General features: G+C 49.2%; 1 protein-coding gene across 6 annotated transcripts in view; it reads right to left on the bottom strand.

The window, feature by feature from the left end:
• Positions 1–20,566, bottom strand: part of NRP2 (neuropilin 2) — a 79,882-nt gene that overhangs the window by 36,086 nt on the left and 23,230 nt on the right. For all 6 annotated transcript variants that reach the window (XM_065751065.1, XM_065751067.1, XM_065751066.1 and 3 more), the window contains exons 3-9: positions 17,518–17,699; positions 13,202–13,432; positions 12,464–12,619; positions 10,506–10,675; positions 9,279–9,434; positions 1,205–1,349; positions 583–932 (exon numbers count right to left, since the gene is read on the bottom strand). In XM_065751065.1, coding sequence (XP_065607137.1) covers positions 583–932; positions 1,205–1,349; positions 9,279–9,434; positions 10,506–10,675; positions 12,464–12,619; positions 13,202–13,432; positions 17,518–17,699 — 1,390 coding nt within the window. The remainder of the gene's footprint in view (positions 1–582; positions 933–1,204; positions 1,350–9,278; positions 9,435–10,505; positions 10,676–12,463; positions 12,620–13,201; positions 13,433–17,517; positions 17,700–20,566) is intronic.

The following is a 20,566-nucleotide window of genomic DNA, read 5'->3' as shown; positions in this document are numbered from 1 at the left end:
CAAAAACAAACAAAATTCCTGGCAGTAGCAGAGAATTCATTTATTCCTTAAGCCCCCTGCCACCCCCCCACAGTACTAAGCAGAAAGATTATGGCTAGCTCCAACAACATGGGAATAAATACAAGAGATTTCAGGCTTATGCTGTTGTGATATAAAGGACTTTATATAGCAAATTTTCCAAAAAGTAGTTGTGATTCATTCTCCTGTTCCAGAGCTGCAAGCCGAAACAGTAATACCCTTCCCCTTAAAATATCCAAATAGTTTGTGTCATACAAATTTGACATATTATCTTGTGGGCTCTGACCTGCAGAAGCTGGAAAGAGCAGAAAGTAATGTCCACATTCCCATGCCCAGACTGAAGTGAGAAATGAAGCTGCTACCCCTGGGGCTAGGTGGAATCTACACCCTCTAGTACAGTTTATGAGCAGAACAAGGGGACGCAATCTGGGGTTTCATAGTGACAACTCAAACTCCCAAAATCACTCTAGGGGGAACAAAAGCTAATTTCCAAAGGCATCATCAGGCAGGCTGAAGATAGCTAGAAACACATCACGTTTTGCAGCTGCTCCCAGCAGTGCTTACCTTGGCCTGCATTGTTTTGGGGTCCTGGATGAATTCCCAGTCCTTTCCATTCATGCTGTAGGCTACCTTAAACTTCTTCACGAAGGAGCGGGACTCAGTGGTGGTCACACTGTCCCCTCCGCGAGCACCCTGGATAATGACGCCTTTGACGTTCTTTGGGACACCCAGGTCCACTTGCAGCCACTCCTCACCAGGCTGGGCTTGGGGGATGCGTGGAAACCAGCCTGAGCGGCTGCTCACCAAGCGGGCCGTACTGGGGGACCAGTCGTAGCCTCTGATGGAAGAGGCTGAGATCTGAGAGTCAGGGATGAGGCCAGAAAGCATCCCCAGCAAGTTGGAGCAGGGTGAATCTGCAGGGAAAGAGAGAACGTGAGCAGCCAGGAAGGAGGCAGAGGGCACTCATGGTCTTCCCTGTAAATTTAAATTCTGGGCACTAAAGCAGTACTGAGCGCTTCCCCTTGCTTCCAGAGTTGGGCCCTGGTTCCCCTATGCACAACTCAAGGGCTAGGTGTCTCCATGCTGCTTGCAGTGCCACCACTGCCACCCCATGCAGCTGACACAGCCTGGGACAGAGTGCTGGAGGGACAGAGAGGAGGACCAGAGTGAAGAAGAAGATGCTTACCGGTGATGCGGCAGCCATACAGCTCCAGCCGCAGGGCAATGCCGTTGTGCCAGCTCTGGGGACGGATGCGCACAAAGCGTGTGAGCACTGGGCTGTGGATCTTGTTGAGAACCACCTCCGTGGCATCCTCATTGGCCTGAAATGTCTGCAAGGGAGAAGGGACAAAAATATGATTATATATCCTTGTGGCAGAAAGAAAAAACCAGGTCAGAAGTCAAAACAAACAACCTCATCAGGGAAAAATGAGGAGAGGTTTTTCTGGGAGGGCCGGCCTCTGGCCAGGGCAAGCCCCAGGGCAGACAGCAAGGGCTGAACTGCTGGCAGGGCTGCTTGTGGGCTGAGGGACTTGTCCATCCTGACCGGACCTCACACTGAGTTCCATTAGGAAGCACCATGGGGAGGCACAGCACAGAGGCAGCAGCAAGAGCAGGGAGAAGCGACCTGGGTGCTGAGCTGTCATCTCAAGCAGCCCCTCTCCTGCTCCCCAGTGCACACACAGCCCTTCACAGAGACAGCTTTAGGAGAGAGTTTATGATCCAACACGATACGAAAAAGCTGCTGTCTTACCAGATGGCCATAATCAATAACTACCAGATGGATGCTAGATCCACCCCTCCTTCCCATTACTCTCACAGGCCGGACAAGAAATGGGTTGCTGTGCTTCTGTTTCAGGCTGTGGTGCCATGAGGAGAACAAAAGGGGGGAAAGAGAAGATACCCAATCTGAGGGCCATTTCCAACTCAGCATACAGGACTAATATTCCCAGTCTGACACTGCACTCATTCCCCTTTCCCACACAGCACACAGGCTTCCAGGACAGGGCTGCAGTGTCCCCTTGCCTCAGCCAGGAGTAGCATGTGCACACAGTGTCGGCTGGGCTCATCCACAGTATCCTACCCTGCGTATGTCATGCTAAGCAAGGAGTTTCACTAAATTTATCTCAGACCAAAGCAGGCACTTAGCTTCACCAAAGAATTCAAGTGCAGATCCCTGTGAATCAGGACAGAACAAGGGTGAGGCTGTATACTGGCCTCCTGCCTCCAATAGGAGTTAAGAAGCATTTTTAAGTGTCCTATTGCTCAGGGCTGCAGGCTGCTCTCCTCCAACGGTCTCATGCCCTGCAGGAGGTGTTTGTGGGGTGGGCAGTGATGCTCACAGCTGCATGGCAGCGCAGGGTCCTGCCTGGGATGGGAATGTTCCTGCCAGTGCAGGGGGTGCCCATGTAGGGCCTCAGTTGTGAATCTGGTTGGTGATTAGGATTTGAATTTAATGTGAACATCAGCAGAAATGCTAATCTGGGGATATACATCATACTGCTACCGTTCAGCGACACAGCATGGTTTATGTGCTTTTAATATCCTATTTTATCCTGTTTGACCCCCCACTTCCCATCCTTTCCCTTGGTCAGCAGTCACCAAACACCCTTTTTTTTCCAGCAGGAGGGCTGTCAGAACAGTGGTTACTATGTACTGCTCCTCAGGCATGCGTGTGCGTCTTGTATACATGTGGGGACACACGCACACACGGGCCGAAAGGACACATTTCCACAGCATAGCCTCCAGCTCCATGTCAGCACAGCAGCTGACACACAACACCTTGCCACTGAACCTAACACCACAGGACAGGAAATGTTTTTCTGAGCCTGGTCCACAATTTTAGCCTGGGAGGAGCACCTCAGGCCAGCCCAAAGGTCCCCACGTCCTGGGAGCAGTTCCTGGTGGCTGTGGCAGTGGGGGGAGCAGCTCCTGGCAGCCTCCCCTGCTTCCTGCAGCCAGCAGTCGGAGGGCTCCGCAGCCAAAGGTTGCATATGGACCAGCATGCTCAGCAGTCGCTGATGAAGTTTGCTGCTCTTTTTGGTTTAACATATTTGCAGCTTTGTTCTTTTTTAGCTCAATTCACACATACGAGCATCAGGGGCCAGAATCCAAATTTACACCAATGTAATTTGTTGCTGATTTCTGCAAAGTCAAGCTTGACAGGAAGCAGAAGCGGGACTGAGCCCAAAAAACTTTATCACTACCACACACGTTGCTGAAAGCATCTCTTATGTGACCTGAGTCCCAACCACCTGCTTCCAGGAAACCAACCTCAGCTCTGCTTTAGATTTGGAGCTCGAGGATTTCCTCTGACTGGACTGCATTCTCTAAGTAACATAAATCTGAACTGGGGATGTGATGCCACGGACTCCTAGTTCACCAGCACACAGGTGCCACCCAACTCCCATCTCTAGCACTAGTCACGCCTTGTTTCTGAAAAGCTGATGGTAGCAAGTCACCACTTTGTGCCCAGTTCAGCACAGCAGAGAGGAGCCCAGTTTTCACACAGGTGCTCCATGTTGCAAGAGCACCTCCTGCATGCCTGGCCTCACACCTCTTTTCCACTGGGGACACTCTTTTACACTGTGCACACACAGCTCCCTGTACCAATGAGCAGGGCCTGGTCATCAGCCTGTGGATTTGCTGCTCCCAGAGCCGAGAGAAATGTGGAGAGCCCTGCTGACTTGAATAGACTCCTCATCCCGACTCAAATTAGCACTCATGGCATGGGAAGAACTAGCAGGAAAATGTGTGAAATTTGGAGTGCCAAGAAAGAAAAGATTTCTTCCCCTTACCAAAATAGAATGTTGCTATTCTTCCCCTCCTAGCTGCTTTCCTTCCCACTCAGCACATAGTAGGAGCCAAGTCTTTGGATGGTGTAAATCAACATACTGCCATCGAAGGATAAGAAGTCACAGTAATTTACACCAGCGGAAAAAAAACCTGGCTGCAATCTAGGGATATGGGCACACACACTCAGCAGAGCGCGCACACGCAGGCGCATGCACTCGCTGACAGTGACAGAGCCAGAAGACGAATGGGAAAACCATTAACAAATTAAAAGCACCTTCCAAGAAGCAGACAAGGGAACTCATTTTCACCGCTGCATCAGAAAACTGCCACTCTCTTCCCACATACTTTATGTTTTAGTCCAGCCAGCAGGTCTACATGTAAAATTAAATTGATAATCAATGAGTAGCAACCTGCTTAATTAATTTGCTGCAGAAAACAAGAGGCAGGAAAAGCCACTAAGCTGGAGGAGGACCAGGCAGTCCCTCACCATGAGCACACATCTCCCAGCAGCACTTGGGAGTTGTGTTCCTGACGCTTTGCAACCGTCCCAGAGTGATGGAGGCATTTCTGACCTGTGCTAGTACCAGTGGGCATGGGCACTGCCAGAGGTGGGGCTTGGAGTGAAGGACAAATGGGAGACAAATAGGAGACAAATAGATCCACGCAGGCAAAGGCAGCAGAGCAGACAGCAGAAAGGAGATGCCCCCTCTTTACTGTATTCAGTGTTGCTTGGCCACTCTGAGATTTCTTAGGGTGTGAAAGAAAAAGGGGTGGGGAGGCAGTCAAGAAGGCCAAGGATGGCAGCAGCCCTGCCTTTGTCCATTTGTATGTGTCTTCTTGGACCCACTAGATTTATGGCAGGATTATGTTACACCCGTGGAGACAGAGCCCTGGAAAAGAGCATGCTAACGGGATTAGGACTTCAGGATTTAGACAGAGAAGCATGAAGGAGAAAAGTAGGGGAAATTATTTTTCTTGTCAGATAGGGAAGGCACAAAATGGGGTATGTTTGATGGTGGGAGGATTCTGGCTCAAGTGGAGGGTGGATAGTCTGGGATTTATTAAATCCAGGAACAAGGAGTTAGAAGAAAAATGATACTTGGCAATAGCGAGCGAAGCGCAGCCGCCTGGGCCAGGCGCAGCATGCAGAGCTTGCCAGCACGGTGCCTCTGAGAGGCTGCACTCAGATCTGGGAGCCACCAGGGATGGGAGGAGTGGCATTCTGCTAGCCTGCAAAGGAGATAGCAGGCCTAGGAACACAAAGCTGCAGCCTGGCTGGGAAGGCCAGGGCTGTAATTCTCCCCTGGTACTGCACCAAGGGTGAAATGCTCAGGGCTGCCTTTCCCAAAGCCTGGCAGCTTTGTCCTAATGTGAAAGCAGCAGAAGCAGGCAGGGACCTGGGGATGCTTCTGGGCGAACTCTCTGCACTGTGATGTCTCTGTGCAAAAGGACTTGTGGCTTTCTGGCTGATCATGGGAGCTTTTCTTGAGATTTCCACAAAAAGAAGCCACAGGCCTGAAAGCTTTTCTATTCCTCCTCAGGTGAAACACGGGAGACCTCATTATGAACAAAAAGGGTAGAATACTGCTCCTAAGGGAAGGCATGAGGGTCTCCAAAGATTTATCCTCAGTATCCTCTGCCAGCACCAAACACCTCTAACGCCCCCAGCTCCAAGAATGGCTGAGATACTGCTGCAGCTCTATAGAGAGATTTAACCTGCCCTTCCTGCCTCCATCTGAAATACCACCCAGGAAGGTTCACTGATAACATGCATAAAGCTGTCAAAACAAGTAGGAAATTGAAAACGCTCATCAGCTGGATCTTTCTGCCATTTCTCATCCATTGACTTGAAGTCTCAAAGCAAATGCTTCAGTTGCCTTCTTCCCATTCACACAGGGGAAATGCAGGCAGCATGAGCGCCCATCTTGGCCTCCCGCTACACAGTCCCTGCGAGCTGAACTCTGCAATTACAAATGTGGGGAAGCTCAGACCACATGGAGACTGGAACCTGAAACCCTGCAACCAAGGAAGTGGATCAGAATGGATGAGCATGTTGTTTTTGAATAAAATCCTCACCATTGGGTCTGCCTGAAGAAAATGGTTGAAAACAAAAGGGCAAATCCTGCCATGTACTCTTTTCCTTTCTTGGGTTCAAGAAGGAGTTGTTTTTTAAAGACGTTTGCAAATGACCAGATAAGATCTTGACACAAGGCACAGGGTCAGTGCCTGAAAGATAACCTCGGGGGCTACTGACCACTGAGTGACACTGAGAGGGACCTGTGCTGATACCACTGCCTGCACACAGCAACTGTGGCCCTGGCCCTGCAGGTTTGGGCACATTTACAGGGTTCCTGGTTTCCCCTTCACATCTGTGCTCAGGCACCCAGAGGGAGGTGGTAGGAAGAGCACTTCTGGTGGAGGCACAAAGAGAATTGGGCTTTCAAAGTATGCAGCTCATTGCAGGATGCAGGAAGGAGGTGCTGCCAGTGCAGCTTTTCTGTGGTCATGTTTGTTTAGGCTTGTCCCATGGGGATGCTCAGGAGTGGAGTAAGGGGAAAGCGTGACAGTGGCATGTGACGGCTGCTTTTCTGCTCATCTCCTCTGCTGGGGAACACATGAGAAGGCAGCCCCACATCTTTGGTCCCATATCTGAGAAGGACAGAGTATCATCCCCTGGACAGGAAGATGACTGCAGTGTGCTGGACTCAGCTTTGTGGGTCAGTGGGGAAGCATGGCAGGGACACAGGGAGCCAAGAAGGCTTGGTGCTCCCCTCCTGCTGGCTGCAGCTCCATCTCCCAGTGCTCAATGCTCTGCAAGGAAACAGCCCAGCCAGCCCCTCTGCTGGAATCACGTATTAATCTCGTTTTCCACCTCTTCATCCTGCCTCTCCCGTTTCCCATGCCACGACTGCCAGCGGCTATGGACTCAAAGGTGAGCCATCACAATCCACAGGGACGGGACACAGCCTGGCCTTGCTCTCCTCCCAAACACTGCCAGGAGGGGAAGTGGGAATGAAGAGGAGGAGGTCAGAGCTCCCAGTCCTCTACAGAAAGAATCCTCCTTCTCCTTCCACCCCTCTCTTGTGCTTGCTGGCTTTTTCCTGCTTTAGCTTCCTGATAAAGATGTAAATGTCATCTGACCTGCCTGAAGCACGGCAAAGCATTGCTTTTGGCCCACACAGGCAGCAGAAATTCAGAGCAATGTCTGATACACCCCATACGCGCATGCATTCATCTGTGCATATAGATATATATATATATGCTTATCTATATATGTGTGTATATCTATCTATCTATCTATCTCTGTGTGTGTATGCATGCACAGAGAGGAACAGAGTCCCCGTCTGTCTGCCCCTCCCATCCTTGCTCCTCATGGCACCAAATCAAGCTGCGGCAGACTTGACAAATCTCTTTGGCATGGCTTGCTCCACTGTTGCAGCCCGCAGTGAGCGGAGCACTGCATTGACGCAGGGCAATACCTGCAAGCTGAGTGCAGATGCTGGGAGCTTCCCTAGCAAAGGAACAGCTGAGATTAGCATGGGGCCAGAGCCCCCTGGCCAAGCTGTAAGTGAGGAGCTGCCCCTGGCCCTGCCATGGCTTGGCTGCCAGGGTCGGTCTTGTAGATAGAGGGAAGAAGAGCATGACGCTCTGATGACAAGCCACCAAAAGCAATTACTTGTCTTCCAACCTGGGGAGATGCCTGCTAAACTGAGGCCAGAACATGGGAAAGTGGTGAGACTGGAATAAAGTTGTAGAAAAGGCTTGGCTTCTCGCTTTTCCTTTTCTTTTTTTTTTTTTCACTTAATGAAGAGAGAAAGTATGGCAGGAAAGAGTGATAGAGCTTGAGGGACAAGTGCTGACATGGTGGCAATGCATATGGCTATGGGGCTGCTCTGGGCTGGCACCAGCCAGGCTGACATAGGCCAACCCAATGGGGCTGAAACCAGCCCTGCTCCATCCTGGCTGAGGACCACGGGTCCGAGATAGCAAGGATGAGAAATCAGCCTGCAGAGATGGCCCTAGAAAGACCTCCAGTGGTCTGTGGCTTGCCCAGAGCAGGGAGTTATGCCCCTGGCTCAAAGATCTGCATCAGATGGCTCTGGGGAGAGCAGGCTCCGCATATGGCAAGAGCTCTGCTACCAGCTGCAGCCCAGGGCCTGCAGGGCAGCTCGTGTTCCATGACCTGACAGAGGCAGTCTGGGAGCTCAGAAGGGGCCATGCTACCCTGTGTCACCATTTCCCTACCTCTAAAATAGCATGAACACTACCTCTCTGGCACACGAGGATCTGAAAGGCTCCAAATATTGCAGATATGAGGCCTCACTAGGGGTCTCACTATGCGATGAAGAGCAAATTTGAACTGCTTGTGGGGAAGGGGAAATCACATGGCCCGGAAGGGAAGGAAATGTCTGGAGGAATCCTGGACATGACACGCTACTGTAGCTCATGCCAACAGTGCCTGTGCCAGTAAAGGGAGGGGACAGCTAATTTAAAAGAAATGCTGAGGAAGCAGAAACTGCTAGGACATGCATGTGGGGGGAGGCAGGCGGGCCCCATTTCACTCAGATCATGGCATGGCAGCAGGGAGGACCTGAGCCGCAGCAGCAGCATCAGTGGGCTCCAAAGAAGAGCAGGAGTGCCCTTAAAGTGCACCTTTCCAAGGTGCCCTTAACCAGGGGACAACCATATGACCAAGGCAAGTGACAGAACAGGAGCAGCCAGAACCACAGCTGTCCTAACCCCAGCTGGCTCTCCCCATACGCAGCCACACAGTCAGCACCTGCGGAGCCCACCTCAAGCTCACCTTGCCATGCAGCATCATCCACAGGGCCTAGAAGGGCCAGACACCCATATTTATTCCCCACCTCGCTCCCATACATGTGTGCCTCCCGGGGACATGGTGACAGCATGCACCAGCTCCCAGGGCTTGATGCACCACTGCCAACTATGCCTGCTAGCACAGATCCCATGGCTCTGCCAGCCTGAATTGCTCCTCATTATTTATTGTTCATTTTGTTCTCTGGGATGGTGAGATCTCCTCTACGGATTTGCGCCCTTTCATTTCCAGGCCTCAATAACTCCTGAACTACAGTTTCATGTGGTTTTGTGATTGTTAACCCAGCATGCAGACGGGGCTACGGCCATAAAAGCTCAATGAATCTTGTACAGCAAAACACAGGCTGTTAAAGCATTTTCTCCTTCATTTGCAGTCAAAGAACATAGCCTCACCGCCACGAAAGATGCAACAGCAGCCAGGTTTTCCAAGGAATCATGTTTCCTCAGTGTTGTGCAGAGGAGAATGGACTATTTCTACTCTGCTCAAAGCATCATCAGTCTTTTAGCCCTTATCAGAAAAAGGGCTCTTTGCAGATTAAACACTACAGACCTGTAAAATCACTCTGTTCTCTTCTGTCCTGGCAAGACCCACCAAGACCCACACGCAAAAGAGACAAAAAGGCCCTTACCTTATGGTTTTTACCATGTCGGTACATCATCCAGTCCTCCCCATTGGTGCTGACCTCCAGCTTGTAGGTACGGACATAGTACCCATTCTGTGTTTCTCTGGAGATGGCACCCTGCGTAGCAATGGCTGTGAGCACAGTCAGGAAATGGAGGTCCACCTTTACAGAGGAAAAAGGGACAGGAGATAGAGCAGTGAGCACCTAAGAGTCAGGGCTTGCTAGTTAGATCCTGGCTAACTTTCTTGAAACATGAAAATGCACAAATTCAGTCTGTCTCCCCCTCCATGTGGGGGGGCACCTGGGAACATAAGAACTAACTTCCATGGGCACAACTCCCCGAGGCTGAGTTCAGCAGTTTGCTTACAACCAGAACCGTGGGACAAGTGGAACTGGTCTTGATGTACGTCCACAGGTGACCATCACAAATCCACCTTCCTGTCTCAGACCAAGCAGTAGGATCTGCACAGAAACTGGAGACTCAGGTCCATTAAAACTGGACAAGGGCTGACTTCTTCCATGTAAAATAAAAGCAGGGTGTCCAATTAGCAAGTGCTGCAGTTTCTGGTTTTTCTTTTCATTCCTTTTTTCACAGTGTGGGTTGAGAAAGGTCAGCAGAGCTGGCTTGGTAGCACTGCCATGAATGAAGAATGAGATGTCTGCTGGAGGCAATGACATTCACCATCTTTCATTCCTAGTGCCCTTTAGCAAGCAGTGTCTCATGGCAATGTGACACAGCCAGAAACCCTGTGTGGACAGAAACTGAAGATCTAACTAGGTCCTAGGGAACACCTTGGCTTTGACAGCCCCCTACCTGACATTCAGCCCGCTTGTGCTCCTCGCATCACTGATGAGATAAATATTATTCTAGCTGCTTTTCCACACACCTCCTGAAGACATTGGTCCTCAGGCCAGTGGCAGTCAGTGGCCCTTGTAAGTGGCAGAGGTCTCTCAATTTCTGTCAGTATGCTGGGAAGTCCATCAACATTTTGGTCAGGAAAGAGTGTGGTGAAAGAGGGACAACGGGTCAAGTCTCGTGCCTCGTGCAAGCATGCTAATGGGAGAGCCAGCCTATCTCATTTCACAGAGGCACTGCAGCTCCCCTGCTGCTTGCTCCCCATGAGCCACAGAGGCAATAAAAAATTCAACAAGCCTTATGGTCAAGGGTCAGTTTAACAGCGTGATGCTCCATTTGGTGAGGGACAGGGCGAGGGGAGTGGAAAGCATACAAACCTGGAGGTACTCTTTGTTGCTGTCTACATTGGGTGTCCAGCCATTGTCATCGCTGTTGAGCCGGCTCTGCTGGGGTGTCCATCGCCCATCTGAGTAGGTGGAGGAGGCACTGATCTGCATGTTGGAGATCCTGCCAGACTCCATCCCCAGTGGCACATTGCACTGGAAGTCTGCAGCAGGGACACACACATAGATGCAGATCAGCTTTCAGTGTCCGTATTTCACTCCCTAGTGGAAGGCCTAAGCTATCCTTCCCAGCTAACCCAGCTGTCTGCCTGGAAAGATGAGTAGATCTGTACAATCTTGTGTATTGTGTGCATTCACAGATGGCACCATGAAATTAAAGGTGGGGTAACTTTATGTTTGCATGGCCTTCTGACAATTAGCACTGTCCAGATCTTTCTGCCTCTCCTTTTTCTCCATTATTGCAGTTTTAATGCAGTGTTCTGTCTCTTTCCTGTCTCCTTTTCTCCTTGGGACAAGATGTCCCACACTTCCTTACTGTGAAGTTCCCCATCTTCTTAAAGGTTGGAGGTGAAAACTAAGCACTGACAAGGCAAGGAGTATGGGCAGGGAAAACGAGAATACTCAATGCTGTGCTGCCAGCAGCAATGTCAAGGCCTGGCACAGGAAGGACTAAAGGTTCTGCATGCATGTGAGAGTATGGGTGTGTTTGTGGATGTGTCCTTGTGTTACTTGCGATATCAGGCCTCTAGGGATTAACTAGCCATAAACATGAATGACTCTGGCTTGCTTTTATTTGGGTTTCCTCACTTCTAAGACTTTTAAAGGTCATAATTAGCCCAATCTTACTGCACATCTCATATATTTTATGGCAGTTGTCCTGTAAAAACAATAACAATGAAAACAAGTCGCCACTGCTTAAACCCGTGCAGCTTCACCGAACTGTTTGTGTTTTTAATGTGGCCAAGTCAACCCCGGGTGGAAATGATGGGCCAAGTTAAGATCTCAGTGGTATCATTAGAGTTTCAGTTTACATCAGAGTGAATCAAAACAAGCCTAGTCCTTTAATTGTTCTCGTGCTTGATTTCTCAAGCTTTGTGTGTCATCAATGCTTTATTTCCCAGACCTTTTAAAGAATGGGGTAGAAAGGAGATTAAAGAACAGACCAATGGAGTGTGGAAATATGTAGCAATGAAGAGCTTGTGCATACCTAAGTCTCGCAGCCTCGGCAGAGGGGCCCTTAACTCAGCTGTGGAGCAAGAGACTGTAACCCAGCTCCCCCAGCCCTGCACAACATCGTAGGGGGCTCTCAGCCTGGGGTCAGAGACCTCTTCTCTTTCTCTGGGACTGATGGGTATCCCGAAGGCTTTTTCTATTGTACCATATGTTCGCTGCTAACAGAGGTTGAGAACTGAAGCTCTGATGCAGAAATATAACGGGAAAAGTAATTGAATTTCTTCTAGCCTGCAAGTGTTTTCACAAAGAATCCAAATCACTCTCAAAACATACAACTTTCCTTCCTAACACCAACTCTATTTATCTCCCTTAATAAAGAGTCTAAAACAAATTCTGGTTTGAACTTCTTAGTGCTTTAGGCATCTCTTAATTAGACAGACATGAAATTCCAATTTGTAGTTTGGGGCTGTGAATTTTTGGAAGATTGGAGAGATTTTCCCTGACGCTTTAATGATTCTGCTGCACCCACTGGGCTGAAGTCTTACCCTAAATTGTTTCGGCTGAGCATATACACAAAGGATTATATCCCAAAAGAAGACTTCACAAGCAAGTGAAAAGTTAAGAAAAATTCAGAAAATGTGACTCTTCCTTAAATCTCATTCCTGTGACAAACAGCATACCTACTGTAATTCCCATCTCTACGGCTGATGGGGAATGAGCCCTCAGGCACAGTCCTCATGCCTCACTCTTGCAAGGGAAGCGCTTAGGTGAAACGGACAACACAACTGACCGAGACAACCAAGATATTTCCAACTTACTTTCAGGCACTTCCTGTTGGATCAAGTAGTACTGAGCAGAGAAACCATCTTTAGCCACAGCCAGGTCAGTGTGGAAGGTGAGTGACAGGACGCCGGTGGTCGAGCGGATGTCCGATGGCATCTTAGTGCCACAGTACCTGCCTATCAAAGGGCCAACTGCAAAAGAGAGAGCAGCAGAGGTAACTCCTGCCTCTCCCCCAGCCTCATGGGTCACCAGCAGGTCGGCGTCACTCAGCATGGATGCCTTAGCAGGAGAGATTGGGACGGGAGAAAGGCAGGCTTTGGGGATGGGCTACTTTTTAAAATCCACTGGCCCAGTGCCACGCAGTATGCTGTGCAGAGATATCCACTGCAGCAAATATTGCTCTGCAATTGCTGGGAAACGCTCCAAATTGCTCTGTTTTACAGTGTTGGTTGAGGGTAGGGAGATCCTCTCAGCATGCAGGAACCCTCTGCCCTTCTCTTAGTGAGGATCAGTGCTCTGTGGGAGAGTCCCATGGGTCTTATTAGATCAGTGGTTACAACAAACAGAGCGTTACTTTCAGGATTCATGCATGCAGTCTTCTGCAAGCACATTGTTCCCATCGCCAGCAACAGAGTGCCCTAATACCAGGCTAGATGCTGCAGTCATCCCTAAGTTTAGGCACCTTCGATCTCAACAAACAGAGCACAGAGTTTTGGAGCTCTGTGAGACACAGAGAGGCACTGAGGATGCAGGAGTGGCACCCCATTGCTTACCTTGAGGAATGCCATCCCAGATGTCCAACCAGTCATACTTGCAGTCTCCCTCCCCTGCCTGCAGAGGGTCATGCTCAAGGTCAAAGAGCACGAAGTGGAGGAGGATTTCTGTCTTTGGCTTGGCTATGATGGTGAAGACACAGTCCAGGTTGTGTGGATATTTGTCAGGGAAACCTGGAGACTCAATAGTACCATTGGAAGCAGTGAAGTTTCTGGAACAGTCCTCAGAGCCTGCAACAGTAGGAAAAACCCAGTCTTAATGACACAACTAATGCCAACAGCTTGACAGACTGCGGAAACCCCATTTTGAGCTTAGAGGGGCTGCGTGTTTGTGAAATTCTCTGTGGCCTAAAAGCTGTGTGACTTTGCCTGCAAGGATGGAGAGTGATTTTCAAAGCTTTCCATGGCTGGAGAGACAAGGTTTGTGCACTCACTGGAGTGGACAGTGTATCTAAATCCTTCAGATGGCTTTAGATATATAACCCATGCATCTTCTGATCCCCTTGCCAGTTACTACAAAAACAAGTCTAGGAAGGTGATCCCATCCAAAGCTACTCAAATCCAGGGATGTGATCTGACAAATCAGTCGCTGCTGTGTCCCCCACACCAAGGTGGTAGTTCTGGAGGAGAAGGGAAGCCATGCCAAGCTGGCCCCTGAAACAGCGACCTACTGCCTGCCATCATCAATGACCCAGCCGTGCTGGCAACAAGCCACCACAGTTCCAGGCATGATGAAGAAGCCTCTGCTCAGAGAGGGAGCTGTCCTGGAAGGAAACAAAAGAAGAGTAATGGGGGTGTCATCTGTCTCAAAAAAGCTCTTCCCAGGAGCTGGTCTCCTGCAACCTCTCTCAACATCTATGCCTCAGTTTCCTTGAGAAAATCAAGAAGTGCAAATATTTAGACAGTGAAAAGACCCAGAGGGGTCAGTGAGTGCCACTGTCAGCTGGGAACCTTGGCAACCCTGGGGAGGCAAGCGGTTAGCATACCGTGCCCCTGCAGCTCTGCGAGGGATGGGAAAGCACCAGCACACGGCTGTGCTTGATGCCCAAGGCAAGGCTGGGGGAGATGGGCTGTGGCAGGGGGCTCTGCCAAGAGGGGGAACAGAGACCCTTTCTCACACATTCAGCCGTCCGCACCAGAAATGCAAGTTATTTCTATCCTTGAAGAAGACCTTTGCATTGCAAGTCAGGCAGACAATGTTGCCTCTTATTTATTGCTGACCTCTGCGCTGGCCCCCGCCGCAGCTCGGTGCCCCCTCTTAGGGAGCCAAGGTGCCTCGGGGTGGCTGGCAAAAGGGGAATTTGTGACGTATTCATACCACGGTGACTTTGAAAACACTGCTCTGTAGAGGCAGGACAATGGCCAACAGAAATCTGCAGCCTGGAGCTATTGGAGGGGAAAGGAGATGTTATGGGCCTTTGCAGTCACTGCTGCAACCTGGTCTTAACAAAGGTTTCAGCTTTGGTTTTGCGTGGACACCCGCCTTCTCCTCTACAAACCCTTCTGCTCTGTCTCTTCCAGGCAGCATGAGCTTTCCTGGGACTAACGGGGGACTTGTTATTCAATTCAGCATTAACCTCCAGGAGTCAGGCCAGCAGCCTGCAGTAATGGCAGGATCCCGGCACCGCATTATGCAGCGCCTAGCTGGAGAGCTACTCAGGAGAGTCTCTTAATTGACTACCTAATGAAGCAGCCAGCTTTTCTGGTGTGAACCTGTGGGGTAAAATGCAGAGGGAAAAAATAAGGCCAAACACAAATCACAGCATAATGCTGTGAACAGGGATAAGGGTGTACTTTATTCCGAACAGCTGAAAAGACAAATAGATAAACAAAATAATGCAAGCTCCAAGCTAGGGAGAAAATCAAAGACAAAACTCAGAGTTAGGAGTAAGGAACTGTCTCTGGAGACAGGAGAGAGACATAACTATGTCATTGTATTCAACAACAAGTTTCCTCATGTGGAGCTCTTATCGGATTTGGCATCTTTGTCTACAGCTTGGCTGATACCAGCAAACAATGATCAGCTTTTCATAAGGATGCTGCAGATAATAAACAGGAGCCCTGCTGGCTTCAATAGCGCGGACCAGCCTGAGAGAGCACTTTGATGCCCAGCGAGGAGGGCTCAGGCCAGCCCTGCCAAGCTGACTCACAAAATGAACAGCAGGGAGGCTGGACTCTTTTGTCAGCCTGCAGACTGCTGACTGAGACCCAACAGGGGACTCAGAGACTGGTATGCAGTTGTTTGTATGCAGATTGCCCCTCTCACATGGTGATAAGGAAAATTCAGCTCAAGGTGTGGAAATAAATGCTCAATTGAAAAGAGTTTTTTTTAGGTCACCTTTAAGAAAGAAAGAAGCTGCAGCAGTGCTGCCTTTACTGATGTGGACAATGACAATCCAGTGACCTTTAAAGCTGGTGACACCCTTGCAAGCTCCCCTGGCAGCTCAGACTGAAGGTGTATGAAAATATAAGGTAAGGTTTGCTTGCATGCAGTGCCTGCAGCACCAATCTCCTGGGATCCCTAGCAGGGACAGGGCTGGGCAGGCAAGGTGGTGTGGTGCTCCCAGTCCTCTGTGTTGAAATCTGCCTTGCCAAGCTAAATTTCATGGGCTGTGGCAGGAAGAAAGTGTTTCTCTGGAAGGGGTGGCTGCCTTCAGTGGGAGAACGGTGGCTGGAGGAGTGTCAGCACAAAGTCAGGCCTGACAGCTCTGCAGGAATCTCCACTGAAGGACACAAGCACATATCCAGCCTCCAGCCAAAACCACCTCTCTCCCAGCAACAAGATCTCTTTTTCCATGAATTTAGCCCCTTCCTGGCTCCTGACGCTGGCAGTCAGTTCCTGCCTGCTGCCCCATTCCTTCCCACTGATCACCTCTGCCAGTTGGACCACTTCATACCACTTTGTGCTCCGAGGCAGGGCATGGGCCTGAGCTGGGAACCAGCACAACTCCATACCCATCCTCTTGGGCTCAGAGTGTGTGTGTACCAGGAAGGAGTGGTAAGAGATGCTGAGAAGGGTCACCAGTCTTCCCTCCTGAACACAGGCACTCTGCCATCTTCTGTGCTGGTAACTGGCCTCAGCAAATCCCAAGAGCGAGCCAAACCAGTCCACATCCTCACCATTAATAAACTGCAGAGGCCCGAAGTGGCTGTACCAGACCATCTTGATGGCTGGTTATGCCGCCCAGGCAAACATCAGCAATGGCAATCTCCTCATTCATGAGGGCAACTAGGCACTCCCTATCCTCACCATTTCACAGTAAATTTGAGGAATCCCAGCCCTGATCCCTTGTAGGAAAGTCTGTGAGCAGATGGGGGTGTCTGTGAAACTATCTACCACATGGTCCCCAGGCACTGGTGCCTTTGTTCCTGCTTCCTCTTTGCAGAGGCGGATCAATCATCAGCCTCTGCAAAGGGGATGCAGTCTTGTGTTCCCTTCTGATTCTTTACCAAGCATGGGCATGTTTTTCATACTGGATGCAATGACATGAGAGCTGTGTATGTGTTTCTTCCAATGCACCATCACAGGAATGTGGGCACAGGGTGGGCACTGCATCTCCATGCAAAACATGCTCCTGTTCCCTTGGCAAGCACACCTCGCTCACCCGCATACACAGCGCACTGAGTGGGTTTTGTGCTCTCACGCCTCCTTCCCAGACACGCAGTTTAGGCAAATATTTAGACAGAAACACTATTAAAAGGCCTTTGAGCAGCTTTTACTTTCCTCAATAATAGTTCGGTATTAAACAGAATTATGAATAGTTCCTCTCATATTCGCCTGGAAAGGCACCATCTCTACCCTTGACAGCTCTGCTGACAGCAGTCCCTTGAAAACCAGAGCTCCCCAGTTACAAATCCAGCTTCCAGGAGGAGAAAACACTGCCATTGATCATTCCTCAATCACAGCTCCACAGGAGGGGAACTCCACGCAGTCCTAACCCAAAGACAATCCTCACTTAGCCCTAACAAGCTCCACACATGCCATGAATAGAGACAGACATTTTTGAGTCCTTGAATTCAAGGGAGTCTATAACAAGGAATCCTGCTTTTGATGCCACTCTATGATCCAAAAACGTACTATCATTTTCCACACTAGCATCTTTACCTTACTGGACGTGTGATGAAACAGGCTTGCTTAAATAAAAACAAACAAACAAACAAACAAAAACAATAAGTAAACTAAAAAAAAAAGAGCCCTTTATCTGAGAACACTAACCTGCTAATGTCATACATATAGCCAAGTGGACACCAACACCTCCTTGTAAAGATCATGGCAGCACACAGCGCGGGAGACAGGCGCTGACTCAGGCACTGACCTGTCTTGTAGATCTCATAGCGCAGGGAGAAGCCAGCCCCTTGCCGCGCATAGTCCGAAGTGAACTTGATGTAGAGAGAGGGGCCTGACGAGATGATGGTGGGAGGTGCTATGTTTCCACAGTGCTTGCCCAGCAGGTCAGCTGCTTCACTGTCCCCATCTCGGATCTCAATGAAGTCATACCTGTGAGGCAGGGGAAACAGAGGAAAATCATCTGTTGGGGATTCTTCAGCATGTTGGGGACAGGCACTAAACACTTATTTATCTGCATATTTCACAGAACTACCTTCCAGATGGGTTCCTGGGACTCAGTCATTCACACCTATGCACACATACATACATTTTTCCCTTTTGTCTGTCCACCCCTTTTGCTACTGCAACCTCACATTATTATTATTTTATGCACTTCAACTTCACAGACAACTTGCAGGACACAATTTGCCTGTTTTTTTACAGAACTCCTTTGGCAAGGGAAAAGCTCAGCTCCAATACTCCTGAGCTGCTCTCCTTCTCTCCCCTTTGTCTTGATATGTGCCATCATTCTTCGCAACACTGATTGGTTTACTCCACTCTCTAGCTGGAATTTGAGCAAACATTAAAGAAACAGTCAATGATCAATCAATGTGAGCAGCTAGCTACACTGTGCCCTTCTTGACACAGCATTAGTCCTTTAACAAGTGTGGCTGCTATACTTACTCAGGTTTTGGATGATAATACCAATTCTCTTCTGTTACGTGCTAACAAAGACTTGTGTGGATGAGAAGCACTGCATGAAGAGATGGGCAACCACATTCACCACTGCCCAGCCCCTGTAACACAGCCTGTCTGCCCACCTGCCCAGTCCCTGACTTTGGAAAGGAACAGGCTGGCTTGGAAAAGCTGCCTCTTGGTGCTGAGACAAAGGCCTGCTGTGAGGTCTGGCTGGAAGGGGAAACTCCCACAGATTCCTTTGTCTGGGCCATAACTAATGGCAAGGTAGTATCAGGCTGCGTGTGCCACGAATAAACAGTTTTTATGCAAACATCTTGTTCTTCAGCTGTCTCCTAACACCCACGCTCTCCCACCCCTCTCATTGTCTCTGGCCAGCAAGCTGCTATTTACAGACACTGTCCATCTCCCTTATTCTGCTTGTTTGCTTTGTATCAACCTGTTTGAACAACACTGCAGTTCTTGTGGGGCTCGGACACAAGCAGCAGCTCCACGCTGCCAGAAATCTGCCTTTCTTCTTTGTCACAAGATCTCGTGTTTGGGAATCGGGAGTTGAAAGGAGAAGTAGCTTGCTGGATGCAGCGATCCTCATGTGACTCACTCCTGCTCTGCAGTGCTCACATTGGCGGTCAACAGCCTCAAAACAAACTTACAGAGACGCAGTGTGCTTCTCTACAAAGAAAGATGAGCAGCTTCAGCTTCACTCCTTTCTGGGACTAAATCAGGCCAAGAGCCAGAAGCAAAACGCCTGCAGATAAAATCCTGTCAGCACTGGACCCAGCACTGAGTTAGCTCTAATCGCCCAGCCTTTAACTCCGTTACAAATGCCACAGCCTTAGCCAAGGTGAAACCTAAGCAGTCCTGAAATGAAGCACTGGCACAGGAAGAACACTTGGCTTAGCTGGTGGGTGGAAGTGTGGGGATGTAAGTGAAGATCGGCTCCCCCAACCCCTGGGCAGCTCCCCATCACCTCGTGACCCCTTACTGCCCTAACACCACCCGGCAGCACCTTCCATGACCCCACTGATATCTATCACGTGCGGTTTGATTCCATCCTCTCCCCTGGGAGGAAGAACACAGGATAGTGTTAGTTCTTTTAAGTAGAACTTTTTTCTCCTTGTTTGTCTGTTTGTTTAAAGTAGTGCTGAGCAAACAGCAGGGACATTTTGTTCTCTAAATAATTCCTTGATCTCAACTGTGTGTGCAGCCCTTCCACATCTGAAGTACATGTCTGTGCTGCAGGTCTACTGGTGACTACTGAAATAACAAACATGCAACAAGAATTAATTTGTTGAAAATACAAGTGTTGGCAAAACACAGTTAATGCACTGGGTTGGAAAAGCTGCCATTTGCATGGCACGGGCATAGGTTAGCTGCATCCCAAGGAAACACATCTTGTGTCCTCATGAGGTTATGATCGGCCAACTCCGGACACAACCTCAGCTGCTGGCATGCAACGCTCCAGTTCCTGCTACAGCCAGCACACACAACAGCCCACTGCTCTCCACATGGCTTCTCAACCACCCAATGCTCTAGGAGCCCTGGCAATTTCAGAAGCAAATTCTGGACCAAGAAATATTTGCTTATTGAATGGATGAATGACTTCCAATAATACATACAATTTGGGAATATTGCAATCTGCTCTTGGACAATCTGCAAATGGAAAATTAAAAGAATGAATCTAGTAAGTAAACCATCAGGAAATATTTGCCTCTCTGAATTAAACCCTGTTTGGCTTCATCCAAGCATCTAACTGAGCTTTCTCTTACTGGAGCTAATCCTTAATAAATCAAATGTTACAAACAGCTAAAAAAGCCCCTAGGAGAAGGTCAGAGAATCCTTTTTGCCAAATATAAAATGAATATAAACACATATGAGTTTTTGTTCCTAGCTAAAAAATCTTGGCTCAAGCCCTCTGCTCCTCATGAGGCAAAACTCCCTTTCCTCAGGTCATGTAAACAGAGTGCAAACTGGGAGTGTATTACAGTCAGGAGATAGCTCCTGCCCAAATGAGGGGGAGCACCTCCTTCCTCTCCAATACAGCAATTAAGCTTCAGGCTTTAAAAACGAAACACCAAAGACTCCTGGTCCAAAACAAGAGACTTTAAAACTTCAGCGAGAATACCAGCTAATCCCACCACAGACTCTTTTGGCATCGTGTGCTTTGGTCCTGTCCATGCCTTGGCCCACAATCAAACAAACTGATAAACACCATTCTCCTTACGTTGGGTCACTGGCCAGACCTTTACTTCTGTTAAGCTTAAGCACTATTTCCAGACTTTGTTCTTCCTACGTGAAAAACAAGAAGAAAAAAATGGAAGGAAGAAAAAACAATGCAGGGG

This window comes from Cyrtonyx montezumae, unplaced genomic scaffold (genome assembly GCF_038088225.1).
Source record: "Cyrtonyx montezumae isolate F1298 unplaced genomic scaffold, pur_monq_1.0 scaffold_7, whole genome shotgun sequence".
NCBI classification, from domain to species: domain Eukaryota; kingdom Metazoa; phylum Chordata; class Aves; order Galliformes; family Odontophoridae; genus Cyrtonyx; species Cyrtonyx montezumae.
Note: the sequence above shows the minus strand (reverse complement) of the source record. Positions and strands in the feature narration are given on the sequence as shown.